This window comes from Bufo gargarizans, chromosome 5 (assembly GCF_014858855.1).
Source record: "Bufo gargarizans isolate SCDJY-AF-19 chromosome 5, ASM1485885v1, whole genome shotgun sequence".
Lineage (NCBI taxonomy): Eukaryota > Metazoa > Chordata > Amphibia > Anura > Bufonidae > Bufo > Bufo gargarizans.
Genome location: NC_058084.1, coordinates 65,572,737 through 65,599,369, shown reverse-complemented (window position 1 = coordinate 65,599,369; position 26,633 = coordinate 65,572,737). Strand labels below are relative to the sequence as shown.

At 45.5% G+C, this 26,633-nt stretch overlaps 1 protein-coding gene across 1 annotated transcript in view; it reads left to right on the top strand.

Annotated features, from left to right (window-relative positions):
* Nucleotides 1-6,352: 6,352 nt before the first annotated feature.
* The window catches only part of UBE2W (ubiquitin conjugating enzyme E2 W), a 43,716-nt gene continuing 23,435 nt past the window's right edge, over nucleotides 6,353-26,633 (top strand). The window contains exons 1-4 of the mRNA XM_044294671.1: nucleotides 6,353-6,449; nucleotides 13,445-13,536; nucleotides 20,916-21,018; nucleotides 23,091-23,246. Coding sequence (XP_044150606.1) covers nucleotides 6,435-6,449; nucleotides 13,445-13,536; nucleotides 20,916-21,018; nucleotides 23,091-23,246 — 366 coding nt within the window. The 5' untranslated portion in view covers nucleotides 6,353-6,434. The remainder of the gene's footprint in view (nucleotides 6,450-13,444; nucleotides 13,537-20,915; nucleotides 21,019-23,090; nucleotides 23,247-26,633) is intronic.

The following is a 26,633-nucleotide window of genomic DNA, read 5'->3' as shown; positions in this document are numbered from 1 at the left end:
GTTCTCCCCTTTACTGCCCCCCCATAGTGCCGTTCTCCCCTTTACTGCCCCCCATAGTGCCATTCTCCCCTTTACTGCCCCCCATAGTGCCGTTCTCGCCTTTACTGCCCCCCATAGTGCCGTTCTCGCCTTTACTGCCCCCCATAGTGCCGTTCTCGCCTTTACTGCCCCCCATAGTGCCGTTCTCCCCTTTACTGCCCCTATAGTGCCGTTCTCCCCTTTACTGCCCCCCATAGTGCCGTTCTCCCCTTTAGTGCCCCCATAGTGCAGTTCTCCCCTTTAGTGCCCCCATAGTGCAGTTCTCCCCTTTTTTTGTGCCCCCATAGTGCAGTTCTCCCCTTTTTTAGTGCCCCCCATAGTGCAGTTCTCCCCTTTTATAGTGCCCCCCATAGTGCAGTTCTCCCCTTTTTTAGTGCCCCCATAGTGCCAGCTCCCCCCCCCCTCAAAAAAAATAAAAAATAAAAAAAATACACCGATACTTACCAGCAGCGATGCGATGCAGCCTCTTCCGGCCCGTGTCCCTGCTGTGTGCTGCCCGGCTCAGGCAGCGCGATGATGACGTCATCGCGCCGCCAGAGCCTGCCTCTGATAGAAGAACAGGGGAGGGACAATCCTCTCCCTCCCCTGCCGCAACACAGATATGGAGATGAGCGCTTCCACAATGGAAGCGCTCATCTCCTACTGCCCCCCCCCCCCCGCGCCGCCGCCGCTACAATTACATCCAGGGCCGCGTCGCCTGTGGTGATCGGCGGTGCGGCCCTGAAGGATTAAAAAATAAAAATTTTGCCTGGTTGTTCTAGGGGGGGTCCAGACCCGCTGGACCCCCCCTGTAGGTGCGCCACTGTGCACACCTGACCAGTTAGTCTGCCCTGGAGGCTGGTTTTAAAGTCAGTATAAAACTGAGTCTGCTTATATAGCACCTACCAGTAGCCATTTGGCTCCAGGAGAAGTATATAGTGGGCTCAGCATGCATGTTGGTACTTGCATCCCTGGATCCGATGAAAGCTGTAATGGCACCGGACGGGGTTAAAAGCAGAGTGTGCTTGCTGTGCATGCTGTACCTACACTCCCTGGACTTTGTGTGGCTGTCATGGCCCATAACAGGTAAGAACTAGTGTTAGGGACCACTCATGTAGGCGACCTTGACGTGGTGAGTGGCTTATTACGCTTTGGCCAAAATGTACACCAATGCCTTATTCAACATCCAGCATAGAGGCAGGGCAGCGTGCTGGTTGCGGAGTGCGATTTCATTTGTGTTTTTGCGTTTGTAGTGAGAATTCTGTTCGCTTTAGAGAGGCTTACAAACTCAATTTTCTCCTACTTCCCCATTCCTCTGGTGATGAGGAGCATAGGTTGGGGATCATCATCTCGCTGCCTCTGTGCGCTCCCACGGTCCTGGTCGCTAGAGAGTAGTGTTGAGCGAACTTTAGATTTGCAAGTTGGGGTTATCTAAGAACTCTCTAATGGATTCCGTTACCACGGACTCAAATTAATCACCAGCGCACAGGAATATGACAAATTCCTTGACCAAATTAAAGGAGATCTATGTAAATACCGTCTTAATATTGAGGAAACTAAAAGGCAAAAGTGGTCTAGAGATGAGGAGGATTACACCAAGGGAAATATCTATAAAAGAACACAACCTGAGGTCAACAAATTTAGGTCACAGAAGAACCGCAGATTCCAGAGACCAAGGGGACGGCGTACAGATCTTACGGATACGGACTCCTCCACTGAATGTGGCAATGGGACTGATTTTTTAGGATCGGGACTTCTAAGGGACACAGGAGAAGACGTAGGGGAGGACGTAAACATCACCAATATAGAAGGAACAACCAGGAATGTCCGCTCAACACGGTCAGCCAAACCACCAGTGGGAACCAAAACACCTGTGTCACAACAGGGGAGAAGAGGTGCACAGAAGTCGGCACAATGAATGGGACTCAATTGGTGGTAAATATTTCCTCTTATGACCTCACTGATGTGGAACTGAGAGTATTAAATAAGGGATTGTCTTTTTGCCCTACATCCACGGTTGACTGGTTTCAAAATGAAATTGATTTGTTACATTTCTTTAGGCGGATTAAGCTAAGGGTTTTTTTCAATGGTCATACTCAGAGACCTAGGGAAGGATTACCTCCCGGGGCCTCTGATGATACCGAACACAGTATTTTAACATTGACTGATTTGGGGCTGCACATTAAGAGTGATTTCCAACCCCCGATATACCACAAAGCAATAGACACTTTTATATCCTTGGTCTGGTCGGATGTCACTAGATTGAGACAACAGGGTGATGATGTCTCCAGATCTAACCTGACCAAGGATGAAAAAGCTGCATTGACCTCCCTTGGTCGGCGCAAAGAGCTTACGATCAAGGCAGCCGACAAGGGAGGGGCAATTGTGGTTATGAATACCACTAAATATGTCACTGAAATTGAAAAACAACTGCAAGACACAGAAGTGTATAGACAGGTCAATGAAGATCCGAAATTCGGTGTGATGAAAAAAATAAAAATACTGGTAGATAATGCCTATGCTAATAACATCATAGATGCAAAACTCCATAGCTATCTGATAGAGAAACATCCAGTTACGCCCACCCTGTATGTCTTACGAAAGATACATAAAGACTTATACAACCCGCCAGGACGTCCCATCGTGGCGGGCATAGACTCCGTCTTTGCCCCTGCGGCTGTGTTCATCGACAAAATGTTGAGGACTGCGGCTACAGGGGCGAAGTCATATGTGAGGGACACGACTGAGTTCCTCAGCAGGATCCAACAGCTGACGTTCGGTGCAGGTGATAGACTGGTGTCCTTTGACGTCACCAGTCTATACACCTGCATTGAACATGAAAAAGGCTTGGAAGCGGTGCAGTGGGCTTTGCAACAAACTGACTATCCCGCTGAAGTATGCGAATTTGTTAGCTCACTGTTGGAGATCCTGTTGACGTGTAACTATTTCAGCTTTGACGAGAGGTTCTACATCCAAAATCGTGGGACCGCCATGGGGTCTAATATGGCCCCGACATATGCCAACATCTATATGACATATGTGGAGGAGTCGTTTATATACCCATCCACCCTGTTCCAATGTGTGTCCGGGTGGATGAGGTATATAGACGACGTCTTCCTCATATGGTCAGGGACGGATGTGGAGTTAGGGGAGTTTCATGACTTTATCAACAGTGTCCATATGCAACTGAAGTTTACTAGAGTGGACTCGCTGCACTCTATACAATTTCTAGATACATTAGTCTATGTGACTGAGAGGGGTCTTCAAACAGACATCTTTGTCAAACCAACGGATCGAAATAGCATGTTACGTTTTGACAGCGCCCACCCTAAAAACATGTTGAGTTCTCTCCCATATAGTCAACTTCTTAGGGTGAGACGTATCATCTCAGATGATAAAAAAGTGGATGAGGGACTGCAGGCAATGAGCTCTAAGTTCATAGCCAGACGATATCCCAAAAAGTTGGTTCAGAGACATCTTGACAAAGTCAGACAACACACAAGGACCCATTTGTTGACCACGACTAGAACTAAAACTGAGAATAAGAGATTACCCTTTGTGTCCACACATTCGGTTTTGAGCAAACAAATAACGGATTCGCTCAGACGAAATTGGCCAATCCTGACACGCTCTTTCCCAGACATTGTCGCGTTTCAGACGCCACCGCTTATGTCCTACAGAAGGTCTAAAAATCTTGGAGATCAGTTGGTGCATTCCTTTCTGCAGAGGCCTGACAAGTCACGCATCTCCAGAAAGGGGTGTTACCCCTGCCTCAACTGTTGCAATTGCAATAATGTACAAAAGGGACAAACCTTTTTCCATCCACATAGTGGGAAGAGGTATGATATAAAGGGTTTCTACACGTGTTCTTCTGAATTTGTGATTTATACATTGCAGTGCCCGTGTGGTCTCATCTATGTGGGTGAGACCACACAGGCCTGCAAATTGAGAATTAACCAACACAGGTATTCCATTCGGAAACTGTTTACGAAGATGGAGAACTCATCTGGAAATTTGGAAAGTGAACTCCCGGTCCCGGAACATTTTTATAGATTTAAACACACCGTTGCACAGTTGAGGTTCAGGGTTATTGATGGCGTTCCCGCACCTCGGAGAGGTGGTGATCGGGAACGACTACTAAAACGTCTGGAACTCAGATGGATCTTCGAGTTGGACACCATTGAGCCTAAGGGACTCAATCGGGAGTTCAAGGTGGGTTCCCTTTTCTGAGTCGTCATACAGGATGTGAAAAGTAAGGGTTTTTATATGTAATAAGTAACAGTACCCGATATATAATCGAGATTATAAATTTTATTCTTCTTGTTGTATTCTTGTGTTTTTCACTAATAGATAAGGCATCCATGCGGGATGTGGGCGAGAGATGGGAACAGTGACCTGGGAGCCGTCCAGCAGGTTATTATATTATTGCACGGTTTGTGCATTAGGTTCCACTGACTGGTTATGTGTGGCGGATGTGCATCACTTATTTGACGGACAACTTGAATAGATCCTATACTACCTATCTCGGGAGCTGATTTGTGCAGGTAGATTATTTTAGATGGTCGGTGACATAGGTTGTTTCTTACTGGAATTGAAAAAATTCTTCAGATCTATATAGGAGACCATGGGGGTAAGCGTGGTAGGGGTCCACCTGACGGTGGGGCCCAGACCAGGCGGGGGTACACATCGGTGGTCTCTCTTTTGACAGAGGGGGACGATGGTTGTGGCCCCAGTACTCCTTGTCCAATAATAGTGGACAGTATGATTCTGAGTATATTGTACCACACCCTTGGTTATAAGCCTTTGGGTGGGTCTGAATACTCTGTACCGTGCATAGCACGGGATTTCAACCTATATGTTACACTTGCCACTTTTGAATAATATTTTTCCACTTAAATGAACATTAGGAGGACCGCACTGTTTGTACAGCCCCGAGTTTTTTCAGTGGGATCTTTTTTGATCTTTTTTGATTTGATTGTATCTGTGTATGGGATCATGCATCTCCGCTTCACATATTTTCAGTTGGGGCATTGAACCGTAGTATAGCTATGACAGAGGTCTTGAAGAGGGCCTGCTGAGATCGGTTCTCTTGTCGCTGTTACTGTTAATTCTCTATTGTTGTTAAATGATGTTATCTCTCTGATGTTGTGCCCATGGTGATCGGCGTCTTTATAATTCGCAATATATATTAGAAGTAATATCAAAAGAAAGAGTCTATACGGTAGGATAGTTTTCCTTTGTAAGACCTGTGGTCACCTTGACAGCGATCAGACGCCTGGATACGTCACCAGTCAGATGACCGAGAACAGCGTCAATGGTCATGTGACTGCTTAGATGACGATGCGATACATGGGAATTCCGTTTGAATGTTCGCGCAGCCGCAGTTGTATGCGGAAGACGCCGCTCACCATGGACACAATACGTAGTAACAGTCCCACATGTGAAAGCCTGGTAAGCCTTGTATTAATATGCACGATGGTTGATAGGATTAACTAATTGTATGATTGTATGTACCTGAGTAGGGGTGGGATTTGTGCTGAAGCACATTCACTGGATAATTGGTATGAATTAGTACCCTTATATATTGTGAGTCATTTGTGAACATGTTTGTAGCTTGAAAAAGACTGTTGTCGAAACGTTGCTGCTGATTTTGTGGTGTATTAAAAACACTGAATAGCCTTTGGAGTGCCGTGACCTTCTTCATTTTTTCCGTTACCACGTACCATAACGGAATTCTATGACGGCATGCTCCATGGAAGCCTATAAGAATCCGTCATAATAGAAGTCTATGGCCCACAAAGACTTCTATTATGACGGAATGCCTGTAATAGGCTTCTGTGGTGCATGCCGTCATAGAATTCCGTTATGGTACGTGGTAACGGAATCCATTACGGAATTCTTAGATAACCCCAACTTGCAAATCGCAAGTTCGTTCAACACTACTAGAGAGGCCAGCACTTTTTCCTATAGTGTGCAAGCACGGCCGACTCTATGATGGTCATGGCGGTGGTCGTAACCATGGATACGAGCAGTGTATAATGCGATGGAAATGAACGCAAGGAGGCAATATGGATGATACAATACATTAGTAATTGGCTTGTATTCACTTCCCTTACATGACATGCCACTTCCTGAAGTGACACAACCCCCACATTCTCACAATAACTTTCATGGCGGTTTTAAACTTATTACAGGACGGTTCATGTTTATTGTCTAGCAAAAGTTACACAAGAGTGAGACAAGCACACAGGGATAGAGCTGACGTGCAGTGCACATGCGCAGATCAGCCCATCACGGACACGCTGAAACACAGGCGTTGTAAAGGGGCCATCAGTGCGCATGCGACGAATGTCTTCGGCCGTGCAGGTCACGTGTGGTGTGATGTCACCGCAGGCGGGAGGGGGCGGGTACACATCATGGCGTCAATGCAGGTGAGTGCTGCGCGAATTTAACACCCGGCTGCCCCGGATCCGCACCCTTCCTGGGCTGCAGATACTGAGGAGCCCGCTGGGGGTGGGGGTCCTGAGGGCTTCGTTCCGTGTGACCGCCATTAGCTCACTGTCCGATACGTGTCCCTTCCGCGTTGACAGTAGATAAGTAGTACGTGTTGTGACTTGTGACCTAATGGTTTCCTGCACCTGTTTGGTTACTTCATGGAAAGTAAATAATCTCACTTTATAACTTTAGTGGGACCTAACCTTATCACATGTGATGTCATTCCCAGATGTACCCCTGATATACACCCCCTATACCCGTCCTGTTATACCCTCTGTATACACCCCCTATACCCGTCCTGTTATACCCGCTGTATACACCCCCTATACCCGTCCTGTTATACCCTCTGTATACACCCCCTATACCTGTCCTGTTATATCCTCTGTATACACCCCCTATACCCGTCCTGTTATACCCTCTGTATACACCCCCTATACCCGTCCTGTTATACCCTCTGTATACACCCCCTATACCCGTCCTGTTATACCCTCTGTATACACCCCCTATACCCGTCCTGTTATTCCCTCTGTATACACCCCCTATACCCGTCCTGTTATACCCTCTGTATACACCCCTATACCTGTCCTGTTATACCCTCTGTATACACCCCCTATACCTTTCCTGTTATATCCTCTGTATACACCCCCTATACCTGGCCTGTTATATCCTCTGTATACACCCCCTATACCCGTCCTGTTATACCCTCTGTATACACCCCCTATACCCGTCCTGTTATACCCTCTGTATACACCCCCTATACCTGGCCTGTTATACCCTCTGTATACACCCCCTATAGCTGGCCTGTTATACCCTCTGTATACACCCCCTATAGCTGGCCTGTTATACCCTCTGTATACACCCCCTATAGCTGGCCTGTTATACCCTCTGTATACACCTGTTATACCCTCTGTATACACCCCCTATACCTGGCCTGTTATATCCTACGTCCCCTGTAGCCCCTCCTGTTAGATCCTCTGTGTACGTCCCCTGTAGCCCCTCCTGTTAGATCCTCTGTGTACGTCCCCTGTAGCCCCTCCTGTTAGATCCTCTGTGTACGTCCCCTGTAGCCCCTCCTGTTAGATCCTCTGTGTACGTCCCCTGTAGCCCCTCCTGTTAGATCCTCTGTGTACGTCCCCTGTAGCCCCTCCTGTTAGATCCTCTGTGTACGTCCCCTGTAGCCCCTCCTGTTAGATCCTCTGTGTACGTCCCCTGTAGCCCCTCCTGTTAGATCCTCTGTGTACGTCCCCTGTAGCCCCTCCTGTTAGATCCTCTGTGTACGTCCCCTGTAGCCCCTCCTGTTAGATCCTCTGTATACACTCACCTAAAGAATTATTAGGAACACCTGTTCTATTTCTCATTAATGCGATTATCTAGTCAACCAATCACATGGCAGTTGCTTCAATGCATGTAGGGTTGTGGTCCTGGTCAAGACAATCTCCTGAACTCCAAACTTAATGTCAGAATGGGAAAGAAAGGTGATTTAAGCAATTTTGAGCGTGGCATGGTTGTTGGTGCCAGACGGGCCAGTCTGAGTATTTCACAATCTGCTCAGTTACTGGGATTTTCACGCACAACCATTTCTAGGGTTTACAAAGAATGGTGTGAAAAGGGAAAAACATCCAGTATGCGGCAGTCCTGTGGGCGAAAATGCTTTGTTGCTAGAGGTCAGAGGAGAATGGGCCGACTGATTCAAGCTGATAGAAGAGCAACGTTGACTGAAATAACCACTCGTTACAACCGAGGTATGCAGCAAAGCATTTGTGAAGCCACAACACGCACAACCTTGAGACGGATGGGCTACAACAGCAGAAGACCCCACCGGGTACCACTCATCTCCACTACAAATAGGAAAAAGAGGCTACAATTTGCACGAGCTCACCAAAATTGGACTGTTGAAGACTGGAAAAAGGTTGCCTGGTCTGATGAGTCTCGATTTCTGTTGAGACATTCAAATGGTAGAGTCCGAATTTGGCGTAAACAGAATGAGAACATGTATCCATCATGCCTTGTTACCACTGTGCAGGCTGGTGGTGGTGTAATGGTGTGGGGGATGGGCACACTTTAGGCCCCTTAGTGCCAATTGGCCATTGTTTAAATGCCACGGGCTACCTGAGCATGTCCATCCCTTCATGACCACCGTGTACCCATCCTCTGATGGCTACTTCCAGCAGGATAATGCACCATGTCACAAAGCTCGAATCATTTCAAATTGGTTTCTTGAACATGACAATGAGTTCACTGTACTAAAATGGCCCCACAGTCACCAGATCTCAACCCAATAGAGCATCTTTGGGATGTGGTGGAACGGGAGCTTCGTGCCCTGGATCTGCATCCCTCAAATCTCCATCAACTGCAAAATGCTATCCTATCAATATGGGCCAACATTTCTAAAGAATGCTATCGGCACCTTAGAATCCATGCCACTTAGAATTAAGGCAGTTAATTAGGCAAAAGGGGGTCCAACACCGTATTAGTATGGTGTTCCTAATAATTCTTTAGGTGAGTGTATGTCCCCTATACCTGTCCCCTCCATGTATGCCATGTGATATTGGCCTGTGATAAAGCAGAGTTTCCCTTCCATTCTCAGTCCAGGAGGCACGCTGTGAGACGGCCTAGCACTGCTCCTCTGACTGAAGTCACATCAGATGCTGTACGTTTCTGTCTTATGGCCGGTCTGCTGTACATATGATGCCATAGTACGGTAGACCAGCAGTCAGGCAACTCATTCTGATGCTGCTTGTTTGGTCAGAGGAGAGCCGTTTTTGGTCCAGGAAATGCAGCCATTACACGGAGCACGTTTCCCGGACTGAACGCAGTCGTATGCAGAGTCTCGTCCAGGTCTATACTAGAAAATGTCATTATAATGTTGAGTCTAATATTCTCCTCCTTTCACTAACCTTGGGAAATGTTCCCAGTCTGACGGGTAATAGATTATGCTGGTAGCCATTTTGTAACGATGGACGCATCCCCTGGCAGATTCTTAGCACAACCGTTTCCATACCGTCCCTTTAAACGCAATCATGCAGCTAGTGTGTGCCGGCATTTCTGTGTCTCTTATAATAAGGGCATTTTCTAATAAAGTATTGCGAGTACTGAACGCCCTGTGGCGGGGGTGTAAATAGTGAACTGTGCTGTAGGATATATTTAACAATCCGTTTTTCTGTTAGAATGGCGGGGGAGCTGGATGCCATGTCCGTCAGGCCCATATTGTGGCATCTATCAATTTTCCATCAGTTGGCTAAAGATTTCCGCTTGCTGTAGGTGCGCTGTATTGAGGAATAGGGAGTGGGCCACATCAGATTTCCATGTTGACGTACCCGTTGGCAGTACGCCAGTATCAGTATATGCCAACGGGTTTTCTGAGCAGCTTTGTGCCACCTTTCTGGTTTGTTCACACACGTGGATTACGCTGCAGGTTTACCCTCTGGATTTGCAGGCATAAAATCTGCAGTGCATTAAGCCTCATTCACACGTCCGTGCTCAATTCTGTGAGCAAGTGGTCAGTGAAGGGTCCCTGTGTCCGTTTTTCTTGCTATCCGTGTTTCACTGACACTGAACAGCTGAAAAATAATTTTCAAAGCATCTCTTCCTAATGATCCGTGAATCCCAGATGCAACATGGATGGTATCCGCGAACACAGACAAAATAGAGCACACTTCTGTGCTAAAAACACGGACCCACAGACCGCGCTAAAACACTGATGTTTAAATACAGACTTTAAAATCAATGGGAATGCATGCTGTCCGTGGAGAACGCGTACAGCACACGTTGGTGATTCACGGAGGCTTTACACTGGCAGGGAACGGCTTGTGGATATTGCTGCATGTCCTGTTCCGCGTGGACTGCTGCTTCTAGTCCATGAGCCGACCTGTTTGCTTCCGGCTGGAAGGATTTTGTGGCCAGCATTGTGCTGCCGAGTACATGATGTGAAGAGGTTAAGTACGAGGAGAAATCCCTGGGCGGCCAATTCATGCTCACAGCCGAGGAGGAGAGCAGCCGGGCTTCACGGGGCCTGACGAAACATTTGCATCTTGTGTCCTCACTTGATTTCATTCATGTGATCAGGAGGAGGTATAGAGGGGCAGTTCACTTATTGCACACTTGACCGCTTGATTCTCATTAGTATGTGCTCCTTGCATCAGCTGAGCAGGGCCTTGCCCTTAGGCACTGAGATCACTAGGCGTAACATACCGCAGATTGACGGACGCGAATAAATGAACAGGTAGGTGGCTCTGCAACTGCAATGCTGCGTTCGACAGTCCACTTCCATTGGGAAACACAACCTTGGAGCACCAACTTCTAGTCTATTAGGGTACCTGCGCGCCGATCATGTTCTGATTTTTTTGGTCGGGGGAAAAAAACGCAGCATCAGGGCTCATATGCACAAACATTTTTATTTATTTTTTCTTTCTTCTGTGTCCGTTCCGTTTTTTTGTGGCTTATTTGCAGAACCATTCACTTCAATGGGGTCGCAAGAAAACGGAAGTCACTCCATGTGCATTTCTTTTGTCTGTATGGCCATTTCGCACAAAAATGGATCATGTCCTATTACTGGCCGCATTACAGACCAAGGATAGGACTTCTATTATGGGCCGGATGTTCTGCAAAATGCAGATGCACACAGCCGGTATCCCGTGTTTTGCGGATCTGCAATTTTCAGGCTGCCAAACCACGGTCGTGTGCATGAGCCCCTATACAGTACCAGACAAATCTCCATCCATGCAGAAATTGACCTGACGTGAGAATTTAGAAATCTGCAGCCTGTCAATTGTTTGTGAGATTTTTGGCGCAGGTTTCAGCCTTTTCAATGGAAGGGTGAGGTCTGGGGCAAAACCGCGTCAAAGCCGCACCAAAGACCACAAGCAACACGTGCACCTCCGGATTGCGAACCCGTTCAAGTGAATAGGTCCACATCTGCGATGCAGTTAGCACAATGCCGGTGCCCATATATCGCGGTCCCGCTCTTTGGGGTCCGCAATATGTGGGCACGTATAATACAGACAGTAAATGGCTGTCCACCAGTCCTCTTCCCTTCAAACGTCTTTGTATAATTCATTGCTCTATCCTGTAAATTAGGCTACAGTAAGTTGTGTTGTGTTTGCTGGAACTGGTGACTTATTTTTATTTTTTTTTAATTTTTATTTTTTTTCTGTTTAAGGCCGCATGGACACAACCGCGTGTCTGCCGCGGCTGTGTGCGCACCATATCACAAAAGTGGATTCACTTGAAATGGGTCTGCAATCCGGGAGGTGTGGTGCAGACCGGAGGCACGGATCAGAAGCCCACGGATCCACACAGGTCACACCGTCTGCCGCAAATATATACCGTTCGCTTTACAAGGATATCTGACCCTTTATTGGTCACTGCCGTACACTCCTAGGACCCGCTCACATGGTGGATTCTGACATTGTCAAAATCTACCTCGTATTCTGCAGAAGCCACGGTTTTTCACTTTAAATGTCTTGGACATGCTCGTGGTTTAGCACCACTGAATAGAGATTAACCATGGGGGGCACTCGCCACGGATTCCAGCAGCATCTATCCAGACACCACGCAAGAAGGAGTCCGTTCTTGGGCTGTCATGACTTGCCATCTGCAAGAATAGCACATTGCCTGCAATTACAAACTGTGGAAGGAAGACGCCACGTGTTGCTTGCTGGAATTTTGGTCTGGACCCTTGGAGGTTTCATTAATGAGGTGTGAACACAATAAAGGGGGCTTCTTCAGTAATATTTATGGTACATCCATGGGATCATGAGAACGGGAGCTCCAAGTCCAGGAGGAGATGATAGGAGAGTTGGATCTGCTCTTCAGAGCTTCTGGGTGGAGGTCACTGATGGAGATTTCATAGACTCTGCACCCGTTCCAATCTCTGCACTGTCATCGTCCTACAATTTCTGTATATTGCTGGGTAAACTCCTTAAAGGGGTAGTCTCACCAGAGACAACCCCCTTCATAGTGAAACTCATTGCAGCATACAGTGGTGGCAGGTTTCCTAATACTCGTCTTATTTAGACAGTGTACTTTATAGGGAATATATTGTAATAATATTCGTGGTCAGTTGCGCTTCAGTCTATGTTGAAGTACTTTGCCCCGAATGTATCGCGGTCCGATCGCAGTGGAGAGAGTCGCAGCCAGGGAGGTGAGCAGTTTTTTCTCCCTGGCTGTGACGCTCTCCGCTGCGATCGGACCGCGCTACAGCCAGGTGGAAGGAGATCCCTATTGAGAAACAGCAGTCTCCTCCTCCCTGTACCGATACTCTAACATATCAGGCGCCAAAAACAGCGGGGGGGGGGGGGTGGGGGGGGCGGCAATAGCATCGCAATGGAGGGGTATTTTAGAGGGAATCTGTAGGGGCCGCCCTATCTGGTAAGCATACCAGTTTCTACCACATAATCCCATGAAAGGTGCATGTGAAACAGGCCATAGCTGAAATCATATTTCGGGAATTCTTTGTTCAGAGACTGTAAACTACAACAGGACCGTTGCACTCATTAAGTGCACCCTTTTTTCTTGCACTAGTTTTGCTCTGTCTCCCTATTTTACAGCTTTGTATCCTGCGGTAAGATCTGCGCGCCCTTTGAAGCTGCATCAGTACTGACAACATATTAGAAAAAAAAAACCCGAAAATACTGTACTTTGCTCTGACTACATAAGATGGCATCATCCGAGGCCTTTATCGCCTGCTGCCGCCCCGCTGTGATATTTACTTTCCAGTCCTGATACAGATTCTTTGTTTGCTGGCAAATGGCATTGTTAACGTTCCCATTTCTATTGTACCGCACGTGGGGTTTTTGGCCTTTACGTGTCGTCCTCTTATATGATGGGAAATACTAGCTATGTTATATGTGTGATGCGTGGGTGATGAAATGTACCGCCACGCCAATGCAGATGGGCATATTAATATGACGCCTCTTTTAATGCTTTGCAGAAGCGGCTGCAGAAAGAACTCTTGGCTTTGCAGAACGAGCCTCCACCAGGAATGACCTTAAATGAAAAGAGCGTTCAGAATTCCATTACGCAGTAAGTGAAATGAAAAGGATCTGTAACCATTTCCTCTGAATGAGTGGCCGGCGTAAATCGCTTGCCTTTTTAATGGGCTTTTCATTACACGTATGAAGGGGGTTTGGGGGAAGTTTGGAAATCCGTAAGCTCAGCGAGGGGGGATATGGCAAAGCTGGTGTGGGGGAAAAGGGAAGTCTAATAAAACAATTAGACTTCAGCTGTGATTTTATTTTTTTGGAGGCCGTTGGTAAAATGAAAGGGGAACGCCAGTGGTTGCTGTGTTCAGCGTCATGAACGTTAAATGTCCACAGTTGCCTGTAAATGCTCATACTGTTATTATATACGATTTATGGGAGTTATTTTTTGCCTATTTCCCTGTAAAAAGACAAATGTAAACAATTACGTATCTTCAAAACGCTATTCAGACGTTGCAGAAAATATGATTGTGAACTTTAACCCCTTCCAAGGACGAATCTCATACTTCTTTGAAGGGTGTCACTGCAGTAGCCAAGGACGCATCTTACACGTTCTTGCTACTGATAGCTGGATCTTAGGTGCGTCAGAGAGTGTTTAAAAGCTGACCATCTTAACCTCTTAAAGGGAGTCTGTCACCACATTTGAGCATATTAGACGGATCAAATAGCGTTATATGTGCCACAGAGAACTTAAAAACTGTACCTTTGTTGTATCTAATGGAGTTTTCTTTCAGCCAAAAATGAACTTTTAAGATTCTGTAAATGCGCCCTCTCAAGTGCCCAGGGCGGCGTCTCAATCGTCCGAGCCCCAGGCAGCACCTCCTCAACGGCTCATAACCCCGCCCTCCGTGTGCCTCTGCCCGCCCGTTTACTCTCCTCCTCTCTCCTTTTCCACTGCGCCCGCTACGAATTTGACCGCGCAGCCGCAGTGGAAAAGGAGAGAGGAGGAGAGTAAACGGGCGGGCAGAGGCACACGGAGGGCGGGGTTATGAGCCGTTGAGGAGGTGCTGCCTGGGGCTCGGACGATTGAGACGCCGCCCTGGGCACTTGAGAGGGCGCATTTACAGAATCTTAAAAGTTCATTTTTGGCTGAAAGAAAACTCCATTAGATACAACAAAGGTACTGTTTTTAAGTTCTGGGTGGCACATATAACGCTATTTGATCCGTCTAATATGCTCAAATGTGGTGACAGACTCCCTTTAAGAGGTTAAGATGGTCAGCTTTTAAACACTCTCTGACGCACCTAAGATCCAGCTATCAGTAGCAAGAACGTGTAAGATGCGTCCTTGGCTACTGCAGTGACACCCTTCAAAGAAGTATGAGATTCGTCCTTGGAAGGGGTTAAAGTTCACAATCATACCATAATGCCCCCCCCCAGTAGAAATAATTCTCCTTATAATGTGACAGTGCAAAAAAATACCCTCTTGTAATGCCCCCAGTTGAGCTAATGTCCCCATAGTGTCCCCATAATGTGCCAGTATAAAATACCCCTATATAGTGCCCCCATAGTGCTTCTCTCCCCCCTTCCTCCTAGTGCCCCCCATAATGTATCAGTATAAAATGTCCCTATATAGTGCCCCAGTAGATGCTCTGTGTCCCCCATAATTTGAAAGTATAAAATACCCCCCCTTAGTGCCCCCTGTAGATGACCCCATAGTACTCCTCTCCCCCCTTCCCCATAGTACCCACCATAATGTGTCGCACTATAAAATGCTACTTTACAGAACCCCCCCCCCCCCCCCCCCATATAAAATACCCCTTCTTTGTGGCCTCAGTAGATGCCCCTATAGTTCCCACAAATAATGTGCCGGTAACAGGTGCCCCCCCCCCAAAAAAAAATCACGTGCTGGTAACAGGTGCCCCCTCCCCCCAAAACCATGTGCCGGTAATACCGTAAAAAGTATTAAATAAAAACAGTGTAAAAAAAAAAAGCTATTTTTTTGTCACTTTACATCACAAAAAGTAATACGCACCACAAAATAGTACCAATCAAACCGTCATCTTATCCCGAAAAACATTAGCCTCTACACAAGACAGTCGCCCAAAAAGTAAATAAAACTACGGCTTTGAGAATGTGGAGACACTAAAAAAAATCTTCTAATTATTATATTTTTTTCTTCAAAAATGCATTATGTAAAACTGAAACAAACAAAAAAAAGTTGTCCTATTTAGTATTGTTGTGTCCGTGACAACCTGCTCTATAAAAATACCACATAATCTAACCTGTCCGGTAAATGTTGTAAACAACAAAAAATAAAAACTATGCCAAAACAGCTATGTTACCTTGCCTCACAAAAAGTGACACTGGTCAGATCTGGAAATAATTGCCTGGTCCTTTAAGGTGAAAATGAGCCCAGTCCTTAAGGGGTTAAGTTTTAAAACAAGACCATCTACCTGCAATACATCACAAGTTACAGCTGTTAGAACCAGGTCCCAATGACAGCTGCATGTACCTCGGAACTGAAGCCAATTTCGGTTTTAAAGTGGTTTTCCACTTTAAAAATCCACTACCGAAGTTATTCAGCGAAGTCGCGCACTACTTCGTGAATAACTAACTTCTGCTCATCGGAGCCCATACATTCTAATACTGTACGAGACGGATCTATGTAAAGTATTATTCCGAAGTTTTGAACAAACTGACTTCAGATGAAGCATCCGGAGCTCACTTCGTTAAATGCTAGTTATATTGTATTCTACAACTCCCCCCATCGTCCAAGTCTGCCCTGGTTCTAATCTACAGATCTATACTGGTGTGTATGTATCATTATATCCCATATGCATCCATGGGCTGCTACATCGACCCAAAAAAAATAATTGAGGATAATTGACATGAATCCATAATTCTGTAAAAGCTGTCAGACTAGTCAGTACTGGCCGCTATCTAATGTGTATGGCCGTCTCTAATGGTGCTGCGGGTGCGCTCAAAATCACATCCTATTGCTAATGGCAGTGATGAAATGTATTGTGTGAGCGTATTCCATTAGAGAGGGGCGGCCTATGTGCCGCATTGTCAGCCCTGATATCTTAATTGAACATGAGCCCGGTTCAGTCCTTTAACGTGCAGCTTAGTTTTGATGTGTGTCAGGTTGTTCTATAAAGCAATGGGATTAATGCTATGCATTTCAGGAGGCCTTTTCATTGAGGGATTTTCCTATATAAGCGCTTTCCTGACTGTCTGGTTATCTTAATGCTACTGGAATAGAAATTTCGTAGCTGCCTACGTGGTGCAGGAGGCAGTAAAAAATAAAAATCATAATTCAGTCAAAGTTTGTATGACGGATGTTGCACCCACTTTTTCAGACACGTTTGTCTGAATCTGAAACTTTGTGATGGATGCAGCTGGCATTACTGTAGAAGAAATTAACCTTTACATTCCAGCTCTTCCAGTGAGTAAGTGGCCCGACTGGGTCTGCCAGAGGCATGTTAGTGGGCAGGCGGAATCTGCCAAAGAAAGGTCTTCTCTTTGTTAGCGGCACTCTGGTTTTGTTGAATGAGGGAACTCATCAGCTGCCTTCTGAGATGTCCTTATACCCTTGCCCTGCCGCCAGACAGAAATCTTCCAGAGAACACGGGTTAATTTCCTGCTGAACTATTCCATCTTTGGCTGGAGACCAGCTGAGTAGTTGGAGCTTAACAATCTTTATGTAATACTGAAGACCATGCAGAGGGTGACTGCTCCAGCCAGTTGTCTTACAGCCAGTGGGAAGGACCTAGCAGAGCCCCTCGGTGCCTTCTCAAACATCTGATCGGCGGGGCTCCCCTGTGTCAGACCCCCACTGATCGGATATTGATGTCTTATCCAGAGGATAGGTCATCAGTATCAAAATCCCAGAAAACCCCTTTAAGGGCTAAGCTATTTTGGCTTTTTGCATCGCACAAAACGTATTTTTTTTTGTTTTGTTTTTAAGTGAGCCATTCTGGAGTTTAATAACTTTTTGCATTATTGCCATATGTGGTTTTGAGTTTAGCATATCTACCTGTATTCATTTTGGGGGAGACCTGGGGGAAAAAAACTGGTTAACATGGTTCATTGCCGTCTTGTATGGTGTCTGCATAGAAATGTGTGCAGGGCGATCTATTTTTCAGTATTATATAGTGAAATGACACAAGGTTGCTAAGCACAGTTACGGAGTACGGCAGTCTCATTGTTCTTAGGACGGGTCAATGGAAGGAAATATCCTATGTGCCATTACACTTTTTAGGCCCCATCCACACGACGGTGTCTGTTTTTGCTTTCTGCGAAATACCGACTATGTGTATCCCATGGCATCATTTTCCCGTTCTGTACTTCCCTCCCTTTGTTAAAAATGCCTCAAAGCGGACAAGAATAGTTGTATGTTTTATGTTGTATGTTTCTTTTTGTGGGGTGGTGGAATGGACATATGCAACATTTTTTGCAGCCCCATAGAAATAAATGAGTCTGCATCCGAGCCACAGAAAACGTGGATCGGATGAGGATCAAAAATACAGTTGTGTGCATGCTTTTTTATTTTTTTAAATGCCACATCACAGATACCGTACACCATTTGATATGAACTGGCTTGTGTGGACGTCTGAATGGCATCATAAATGTGCGTCACTGCTTCTTCTATTAATGTCTGCCAGGGCTGGGTTTGCCGTAATTAGCTGGTTGCCTATGTAAATGCCTCGTGCTCCCACAGGTTGACAAATAAATTGCATGTCTATCCATAAAGAGTGACAAGGAACTTGTGTAGCTTGTAGTTGGGAATGTCCTAAATTAGAGCTTGCCACAAACGCCGTAATGACATCTTGTGCTTATTCGCTCTTTGCAAATAATTGTACCTGTTGTCTTCTGTGGGATGGCTAACCTGACTATTGTCACGCTCCCTACCTTATTTTTTGCGTGTTTTGTCACTAGTCAGCAAAGTAGTTGTTTTTTCAGGCAGTCAAGATTAATTCGTGGAGCAGTATTTTTCCTATTTTTAGCTTCAACTCGGGTAATAAAAACCTAGAAGTGAATGATAAAAGTAAACAGGAGATAAACCTGTTCCTTCTGATCTCTTCCATTTTTGGCTGGGGAAAAAAGAGGTGGTGGGGCTTCAATTACAGACAGAACAGAGGGGGAGGATTCTTCTGCATCCAGTTGACTTACAGCCAGACACAGGATTATGAGACGGAAGGGGAGTTGGCTGATCGCCTGGGATATACACACAGAAATAATACAGTTTCTACAAATTTCTAATTTATTTCTATTTTGAGGTGTAATTGGTTTGGTTGTCTGCAAATATTATTGAGAGATAGACAGACACACACACACACACACACACACACCAAAAGTTTGGACACACCTTCTCATTCAAAAGTGTGAAACAGAAAATATGTCATATTCTAGGTTCTTCAAAGTAGCCACCTTTTGCTTTGATTACTGCTTTGCACACTCTTGGCATTCTCTTGATGAGCTTCAAGAGGTAGTCACCTGAAATGGTTTTCACTTCACAGGTGTTCCCTGTCAGGTTATATAAGTGGGATTTCTTGCCTTATAAATGGGGTTGGGACCATCAGTTGCGTTGTGAAGTCAGGTGGATACACAGCTGATAGTCCTACTGAATAGACTGTTAGCTGCTTTTTTTTCTTGCCATAATACAAATTCTAAGTAAAGAAAAACGAGTGGCCATCATTACTTTAAGAAATGAAGGTCAGTCAGTCCGAAAAACTGGGGAAACTTTGAAAGTGTCCCCAAGTGTAGTCACAAAAACCATCAAGCGCTACAAAGAAACTGGCTCACATGCGGACCACCCCAGGAAAGGAAGACCAAGAGTCACCTCTGCTGCGGAGGATAAGTTCATCCGAGTCACCAGCCTCAGAAATCGCAGGTTAACAGCAGCTCAGATTAGAGACCAGGTCAATGCCACACAGAGTTCTAGCAGCAGACACATCTCTAGAACAACTGTTAAGAGGAGACTGTGTGAATCAGGCCTTCATGGTAGAATATCTGCTAGGAAACCACTGCTAAGGACAGGCAACAAGCAGAAGAGACTTGTTTGGGCTAAAGAACACAAGGAATGGACATTAGACCAGTGGAAATCTGTGCTTTGGTCTGATGAGTCCAAATTTGAGATCTTTGGTTCCAACCACTGTGTCTTTGTGCGACGCAGAAAAGGTGAACGGATGGACTCTACATGCCTGGTTCCCACCGTGAAGCATGGAGGAGGAGGTGTGATGGTGTGGGGGTGCTTTGCTGGTGACACTGTTGGGGATTTATTTCAAAATTGAAGGCATACTGAACCAGCATGGCTACGACAGCATCTTGCAGCGGCATGCTATTCCATCCGGTTTGTGTTTAGTTGGACCATCATTTATTTTTCAACAGGACAATGACCCCAAACACACCTCCAGGCTGTGTAAGGGCTATTTGACCATGAAGGAGAGTGATGGGGTGCTGCGCCAGATGACCTGGCCTCCACAGTCACCGGACCTGAACCCAATCGAGATGGTTTGGGGTGAGCTGGACTGCAGAGTGAAGGCAAAAGGGCCAACAAGTCCAAATTATCATTCAAATTATATTTTTCTTTGATTTCCTAAATGGTCGATGCAAATGGCAGTCAGTATATAAAAGTCAACCATTACAGTATAAATCAAATTTATTAAACAAACCTCCCAATGATAATAGCATTTTTTTTCACACTTAGCAAACAGGTCCACACCAAAGTTTAATTCCAGGATTTAGTCGTCCTGTCTTCCCCAAACAGGTCACAAGCCTCATACCTTAACACCGACAGCTCTATCCCACACTCTAGCTGCCTTTAGGCTGGGTTCACACCTCAGCATATTCGATAAGCGCTGTTTACAGGCGTTTTTATCAGGCGTTTTTTAGGCGTATATTTGGGCGGTTTTGTATTTTGGAAACGTGCGTCATACGCGCGTTCTTGCTATTGACCACAGAGGTGTACAATGAAAAACGGAGGTGTTGCGCGCAACAATGCGCCCCAAAGAAGCTCCTGTACTTCTTGGGACGTAGGGCGTTTTACAGCGTGTTCGTACGCGCTGTAAAACGCTCAGGTGAGAACCATGCCCATAGGGAAACATTGGTTTTTGCCTGTTGAGCGTTTCACAGCACATAGGAAAGCGCTGTAAAACGCTCAGGTGTGAACCTAGCCTTAATGAGAGTTGGGCGTCCACAATGCCCGGACGGGCAAGTGAAATCCGTCCCAGTGCTTGACCTCGCCTTGCTGCAATCAGTCATATGCTGGGAGGAAAAGACCTCCCATCTGCTCACAGACCCTTCACTGTGTCACAAGGCATAGAGATGGGGGAAGTAACGTTACATAATGACATGGGCTGTTCTGCAGACTGTAGCAGGGCGCTGATTTGTGCCTCCGATGGGGTAAAACTTCTTTGCACTGCAGCGCTTGCTTAGTTGTCGTGGTCTTTTGTAACTTCTTTGTCTTTTATGCCTTCAGGTGGATTGTAGATATGGAAGGCGCTCCAGGAACTCTGTACGAAGGCGAAAAGTTTCAGCTTTTATTTAAATTCAGCAGTCGATACCCTTTTGATTCTCCTCAGGTAAGATATTTTCATCACACTGCCATATTACAGCTCTCTAATGGCCCACCCATAGAAATCTATATTCAGTGATATGTGCCATCCCTCCTTGTGCCTCTGATTTCTTCCTGAAGCACATGGAGGTTTCTTCTGACAGAATTGTGCAACCATGTTGTATTATGGAGGTATTCTTCCCTGAAAGCATTCCATCTATAGGAGAATAAAATGCCATATGAGTAACAGAATATTACAAGCACTTTCCTGTAGAGTGTTTGTCGGAACAATCTCCCTGTGTCTGATTTAAAGGGCATCTGTCAGCATTTCTACCTATGAACCTCGCTGACCTGCTGCATGTGTGCTTGGCAGCTGAAGGCATCTGTGCTGGTCCAATGCTCATATGTGCCCGCATTGCTGAGACAAATGATATTTTAATGTATGCAAATTAGCCTCTAGGAGCAACAGGGGCGTTGCCGTTACACCTAGAGGCTCTGACTCTCTCCACTTTGACAGGGCCAGTATACCTACACAATAAAGCTGAGTCTAGAATAGCTCAAAATAAATACAAATCTGTATTCAATGTACTAAAAAATAGAGACAAACTACATTAGGAGAAAAAGTCTGATACACACCTGAGGGGAAACAACCAAAATATCTGTTACAGAGGGGGATACCATAGTACAGTGATGGTGAACCTTTTACAGACCGAGTGCCCAAACTGCAACCCAAAACCTTATTTATGGCAAAGTGCCAACACGGCAAATTAACCTGAACTCAACAGTCCAATATAGGATATATTCTATGTACTTTATTATTTAGCTATAATAACCTTTATTGTGTGCGGCCTATGCCATTCATAGTGCACCCTACGCTGATAAATAGCAGGAAGGGTCTAATCTAAGGCATATTGGTACACCATATACGTTTTCCGGGGTGTGGGTGCCCATAGAGAGGGCTCTGAGTGCCAACTCTGGCACCCGTGCCATAGGTTCGCCACCACTGCCATAGTACTATCTCCCCTGGCCAGGGTATAATGGTCAATGGGAGAATATAGTATATACACAAGTCAAAATCTGTGTCTCAAACATAAATGTATTAGGCCCCCCATTCACAAAAGTAACAGACACAACGTGACACCAGTCTTATAACATACCCATAAGAAGGGAGATCATCTTAGGAGAACCGCACACCCCGACGTGTATTTCGGCAGCACCTTCATTTCACACAGGCTGCTGCTAGTGTGAAACTGGCCTAATTCATTTTAAAAATGTGCCTGCATCCATCTGGAAAAAAAAAAGTTGTAAAGTCATGACCACTAGGGATCTCGCTTCCACCTAGTTGCAGTCCTCTGCCAGTTGTCAGACAAGATCTGTCCCTAGTAACAGAGACTCAGAAGACGGCTTGCAGGAAATAGGAGCGTGTCAGAGCTAGCGGAGATCCTGATGACAGGAGCCTCCTGTGTGTCTGTAAGGGCACATGAACGCAAACGTATTTTCTTTACGTGTCCATTCTGTTTCTTTTGTGGACCGTATGCGGAACCATTCATTTCAATGGGTCCACACAAAAAACAGAAGTTACTGCATGTATTCTGTTTCTGTATGGCCCTTCCACAAAGAAATAGAACATGTCCTATTATTGTCCGCATTACGGACAAGGATAGTACTGTTCTATTAATGGCCAGCTGTTCCGTTTTTCTAAATACGGAATGCACACGGATGCCCTCCGTGTTTTTTTGCTGATCCGTTTTTGCGGACCGCAATATAAATACTTAGTGTGATTTCCCTCTTATCTGTTCTGTGGGCTCTGGAGCTGAAAGCAAACATAGTTGAAAGGGAAAGGACGTCACTGTAATACAGTGCTGGCAGACTTCACTGAAGGGATACGCCCCCTCCTTCTTACTGAAATGCATCTAGCTGTGCAGCTGAACCAGGGAATAATGTGGCTGAAAATGACTTCACAGTTATGATTGTACAAAGAAGCACCACCATTATGCAAACTTTTTTAGAAAACTTTGGTATGCTTTAAGATGTCAGAATATGGTGTACATTTTTGTGAATTCACTTTTCACTAGCTGCCTAATATCTTTCATATTTCAGGTCATGTTCACTGGTGATAATATCCCTGTCCATCCTCATGTGTATAGCAATGGTCATATCTGTTTATCTATTTTAACGGAAGATTGGTCTCCTGCGCTGTCGGTGCAGTCAGTTTGTCTTAGTATAATCAGCATGCTGTCCAGCTGCAAAGAAAAGGTACGGTGTGACATTACAAAGGACATCCCATTTGGACCCACAGTTAAAAATGATATTCATGAAATGCAGGTATAATAATTACAGTTATTATAATCCTTTTGTTTAGGCCTCATGCACACGATCGTGTGGTGGCTGGGCCCATGCTGCAGACCACAATTTGCTGTCTGCAATGTATGGGAACAGACCGCAGGGCCGCCGCATTCAGATGCGGACCCATTCACTTGAATGGGGTCTGTGATCCACTTCTCAAAAAAGTAGTGCGTGCTCTACTTTTTTGCGGTGTGGAGGCACAGACAGAAACTCCACGGAAGCACTCCGTGGTGCTTCAGTGGGGTTCCCTACCTCCATTCTTCACGTCCTTCCGAATTGCGGACTCATTCAAGTGAAGGGGTGCACACAGCCAGTGCCCGTGTATTGCGGACCCGCTGTTTGCAGGCCGGACAACGGCCATGTGCATGAGGCCTAATAAGCAGAGACAATACCACACACAACTAATGGACAGGTGTGGTGCTTTTTCTAGAAGAAATGAGTCATGTTTCTGTAATCATTTACAACCCTTTTATAGAGTCACTGAACTTTAAAAAAACGTTTGATATGTCATAGTGACGTATCACAGGGTTTGATAGGTGGGGTCTGAGCGCTGAGACTGCCACCGATCGCTAAAATGAGGACAGGGAAGTGCTGACATAGCACTTTGTCCCTCCTCTGTGTAGGAGATGCAATCGAGATGGAGTCGTAGACTTTCTGTGGAGCCTGTCTCCTGCAGCAGGGACTGTCAGGGCTTCTCTCTCCTCGTACGAGCGATCAGACCCCCACTGATCTAAGACCAATATCGCTATGACATGTCAAAGGCTCAGGGACACTTCACACACAAATTTGCTTAGACTTTTTTTTTCCCCATAGAAATTGCTTGAATTGTTTCCATACTGAATATGGGTTTTTATGGCATTTCTGTGTAAACAACTGTGTATAAAATCTAACTTTGTATTGAGGCTGGTTCTTCCACTCTGTAGCCTGTACAGATTGAAGCCCAGATATTTTCTCCATATGCTCGGATATTTTCCCATTCTTGGCTCCTCACTGCTGCAGGAGTATTGTCCGGCGCAGGGCAGTGTATTTTATCTGCGTAAAGACTAAACGAGGTCATTTCATTTATAGCTCAGGAATGTAACCTAGTTTTTACTCCTATGATCATTTCTCCACAGGCAACCTGTGTCGCTTGATGAGTAATCCCTTTGTACTCTGCAGGCATCTCCAGGGTTACTCCTGTCTCGCATCTCTTAGCAATGATACATGGATAGAAACTCTGCCACAGAGGCTTACACTTTTCTTCATGTTATGAAGAGCACCCAGTAGGGTTAAGCAGTGATGGTCAGTTCGCAGTGTTCGCCAGCGAACACATGCGGGCTGCCATCTTTAGTAAGGTAGACTCGCCCGTCCGGCGATGCACAGGTAAGCCCTTACCTGTGCCTGTGTCGGGAGCCGGTCTGAAATCAAATGCAGTCACCAGGAGCAGGCAGTTCCGAGAACAGCCGCCGGGGGCCTTCATCATCGGGCTGCTCTTGGAACTGCCTGCTCCCAGTGACTGCATTTGATTTCAGACTCTCTCCCGGCACAGGTAAGTGCTTACCTGCGCATCGCCGGACGGGTGAGTCTACCTTACTAAAGATGGCAGCCTGCATGTGTTCGCTGGCGAACACTGCGAACTGACCATCACTGGGGAAGAGCAAACTTGTGTTTTCAAGGCGTACAAGGTTCAGGTTGAGAATTCCATTATGGATTCCGCTATCATGGATTATAACTAGAGATGAGCGAATTTCATGTTATGAAAATTTGTTCATGCTTCGTTTGGTGGTAAAAGCAGAATTGCGTTACGGATTCCGTTACCACGGACCATAATGCAATTCTATGACTGAATGCATAACGGAATACCTTTAGAGGCATTCCGTTATTCATTCCGCCATAATAGACGTCTATGGCCTGCATAACAGATCCGTCCCTTTTCCGTTATGCAGTAGAGGACTCCCCTGCATAACGGAATTAGAGGGATCCGTTATGCAGGCCAAAGACGTCTATTATGACGGAATGCCTCTAAAGGCATTCCGTTATGCATTCCGTCATAGAATTGCATTATGGTCAGTAGTAACTAAATCCATAACGCAATTCTGCTTTTACCACCAAACGAAGCGTGAACGAATTTTAAAATATGAAATTTGCTCATCTCTGATTATAACTTATGGTCCGTGGTAGTAGATTCCATAACTGAATTCTTACATAAACCGAACCTTGTACGCCGAACTTGAAACAGTAGTTGCCAGAATAACCATCTGCCTAATATTGTGTGGGTTCCATTCATACCGCCAAGACATGTCTGACCTGACAAGGCATGGACTCCGCAAGACCTTTTGAAGGAGTTCTATGGTATCTGCCACCAAGACATTAGCTGCAGATCCTTTAAATCTTGTAAGTTGCAAGGTGGTACTGTCATGGATTAGACTAGTCATTCCAGCACATACCACAGATGCTCAGTCAGATTGAAATTTGGAGACTGAGTCAAGACATTGTACTCTTTGCCATGTTCCTCATACTATTCCCACAGGCATTGTGAAATGTACTGCTGAGAAACCTCGGGTCTTGGCATTCATATGGATGTTACTTTGATATGTTACTACCATACACCCTTCGTAATAGTGGTAATCCCTAATTGCCTCTTTAAGCAGGATGATGCCCTGGCCACAATGCAAAAACTGATTCAGCCTCCAAATTCCCCAGAAATTAGTCAAATGTTGCATTGGTGAGTTGTGCTAGAAAAACTGGTCCGATACATAGAGGTTCCACCTTAGAACTTAGCCCATGTAAAGGGGCCTTAAAGGGGTTGTCTCACTTCAGCAAGTGGCAGTTATCACATAGAGAAAGTTAATACAAGACACTTACTAATGTATTGGGATCGTCCATATGGCTCCTTTTACTGGCTGGATTCATTTCCATCACATTATACACTGCTCGTTTCCATGGTTATGACCACCCTTCAATCCATCAGCGGTGGCCGTGCTTGTACACTAAAGGAAAAAGTACGGTCCTCTCTGGTGGCCGAGACCATGGGAGCGCACATAGGCCATTGATTTTTTTTTTTCAAAAGGAAGCAATATAGATAGCTATACATTAGTGAGTGCCTTCTATTAACTTTCTCTGCATAATAAATGTTGTTTGCTGAAGTGAGACAACCCCTTTAAGGGGAATGTATAATCAGAAAATGGCATATTGCTTAGATGACACTTTCATGTTAAACACCTTTTTTTTTTTTTTTTTTAGAACTTCTGGTGATTTTTATTTAATTTTATGTCACAAACTACATGTTTTATTTTTTTTAAAAAATCTAAATGTGCA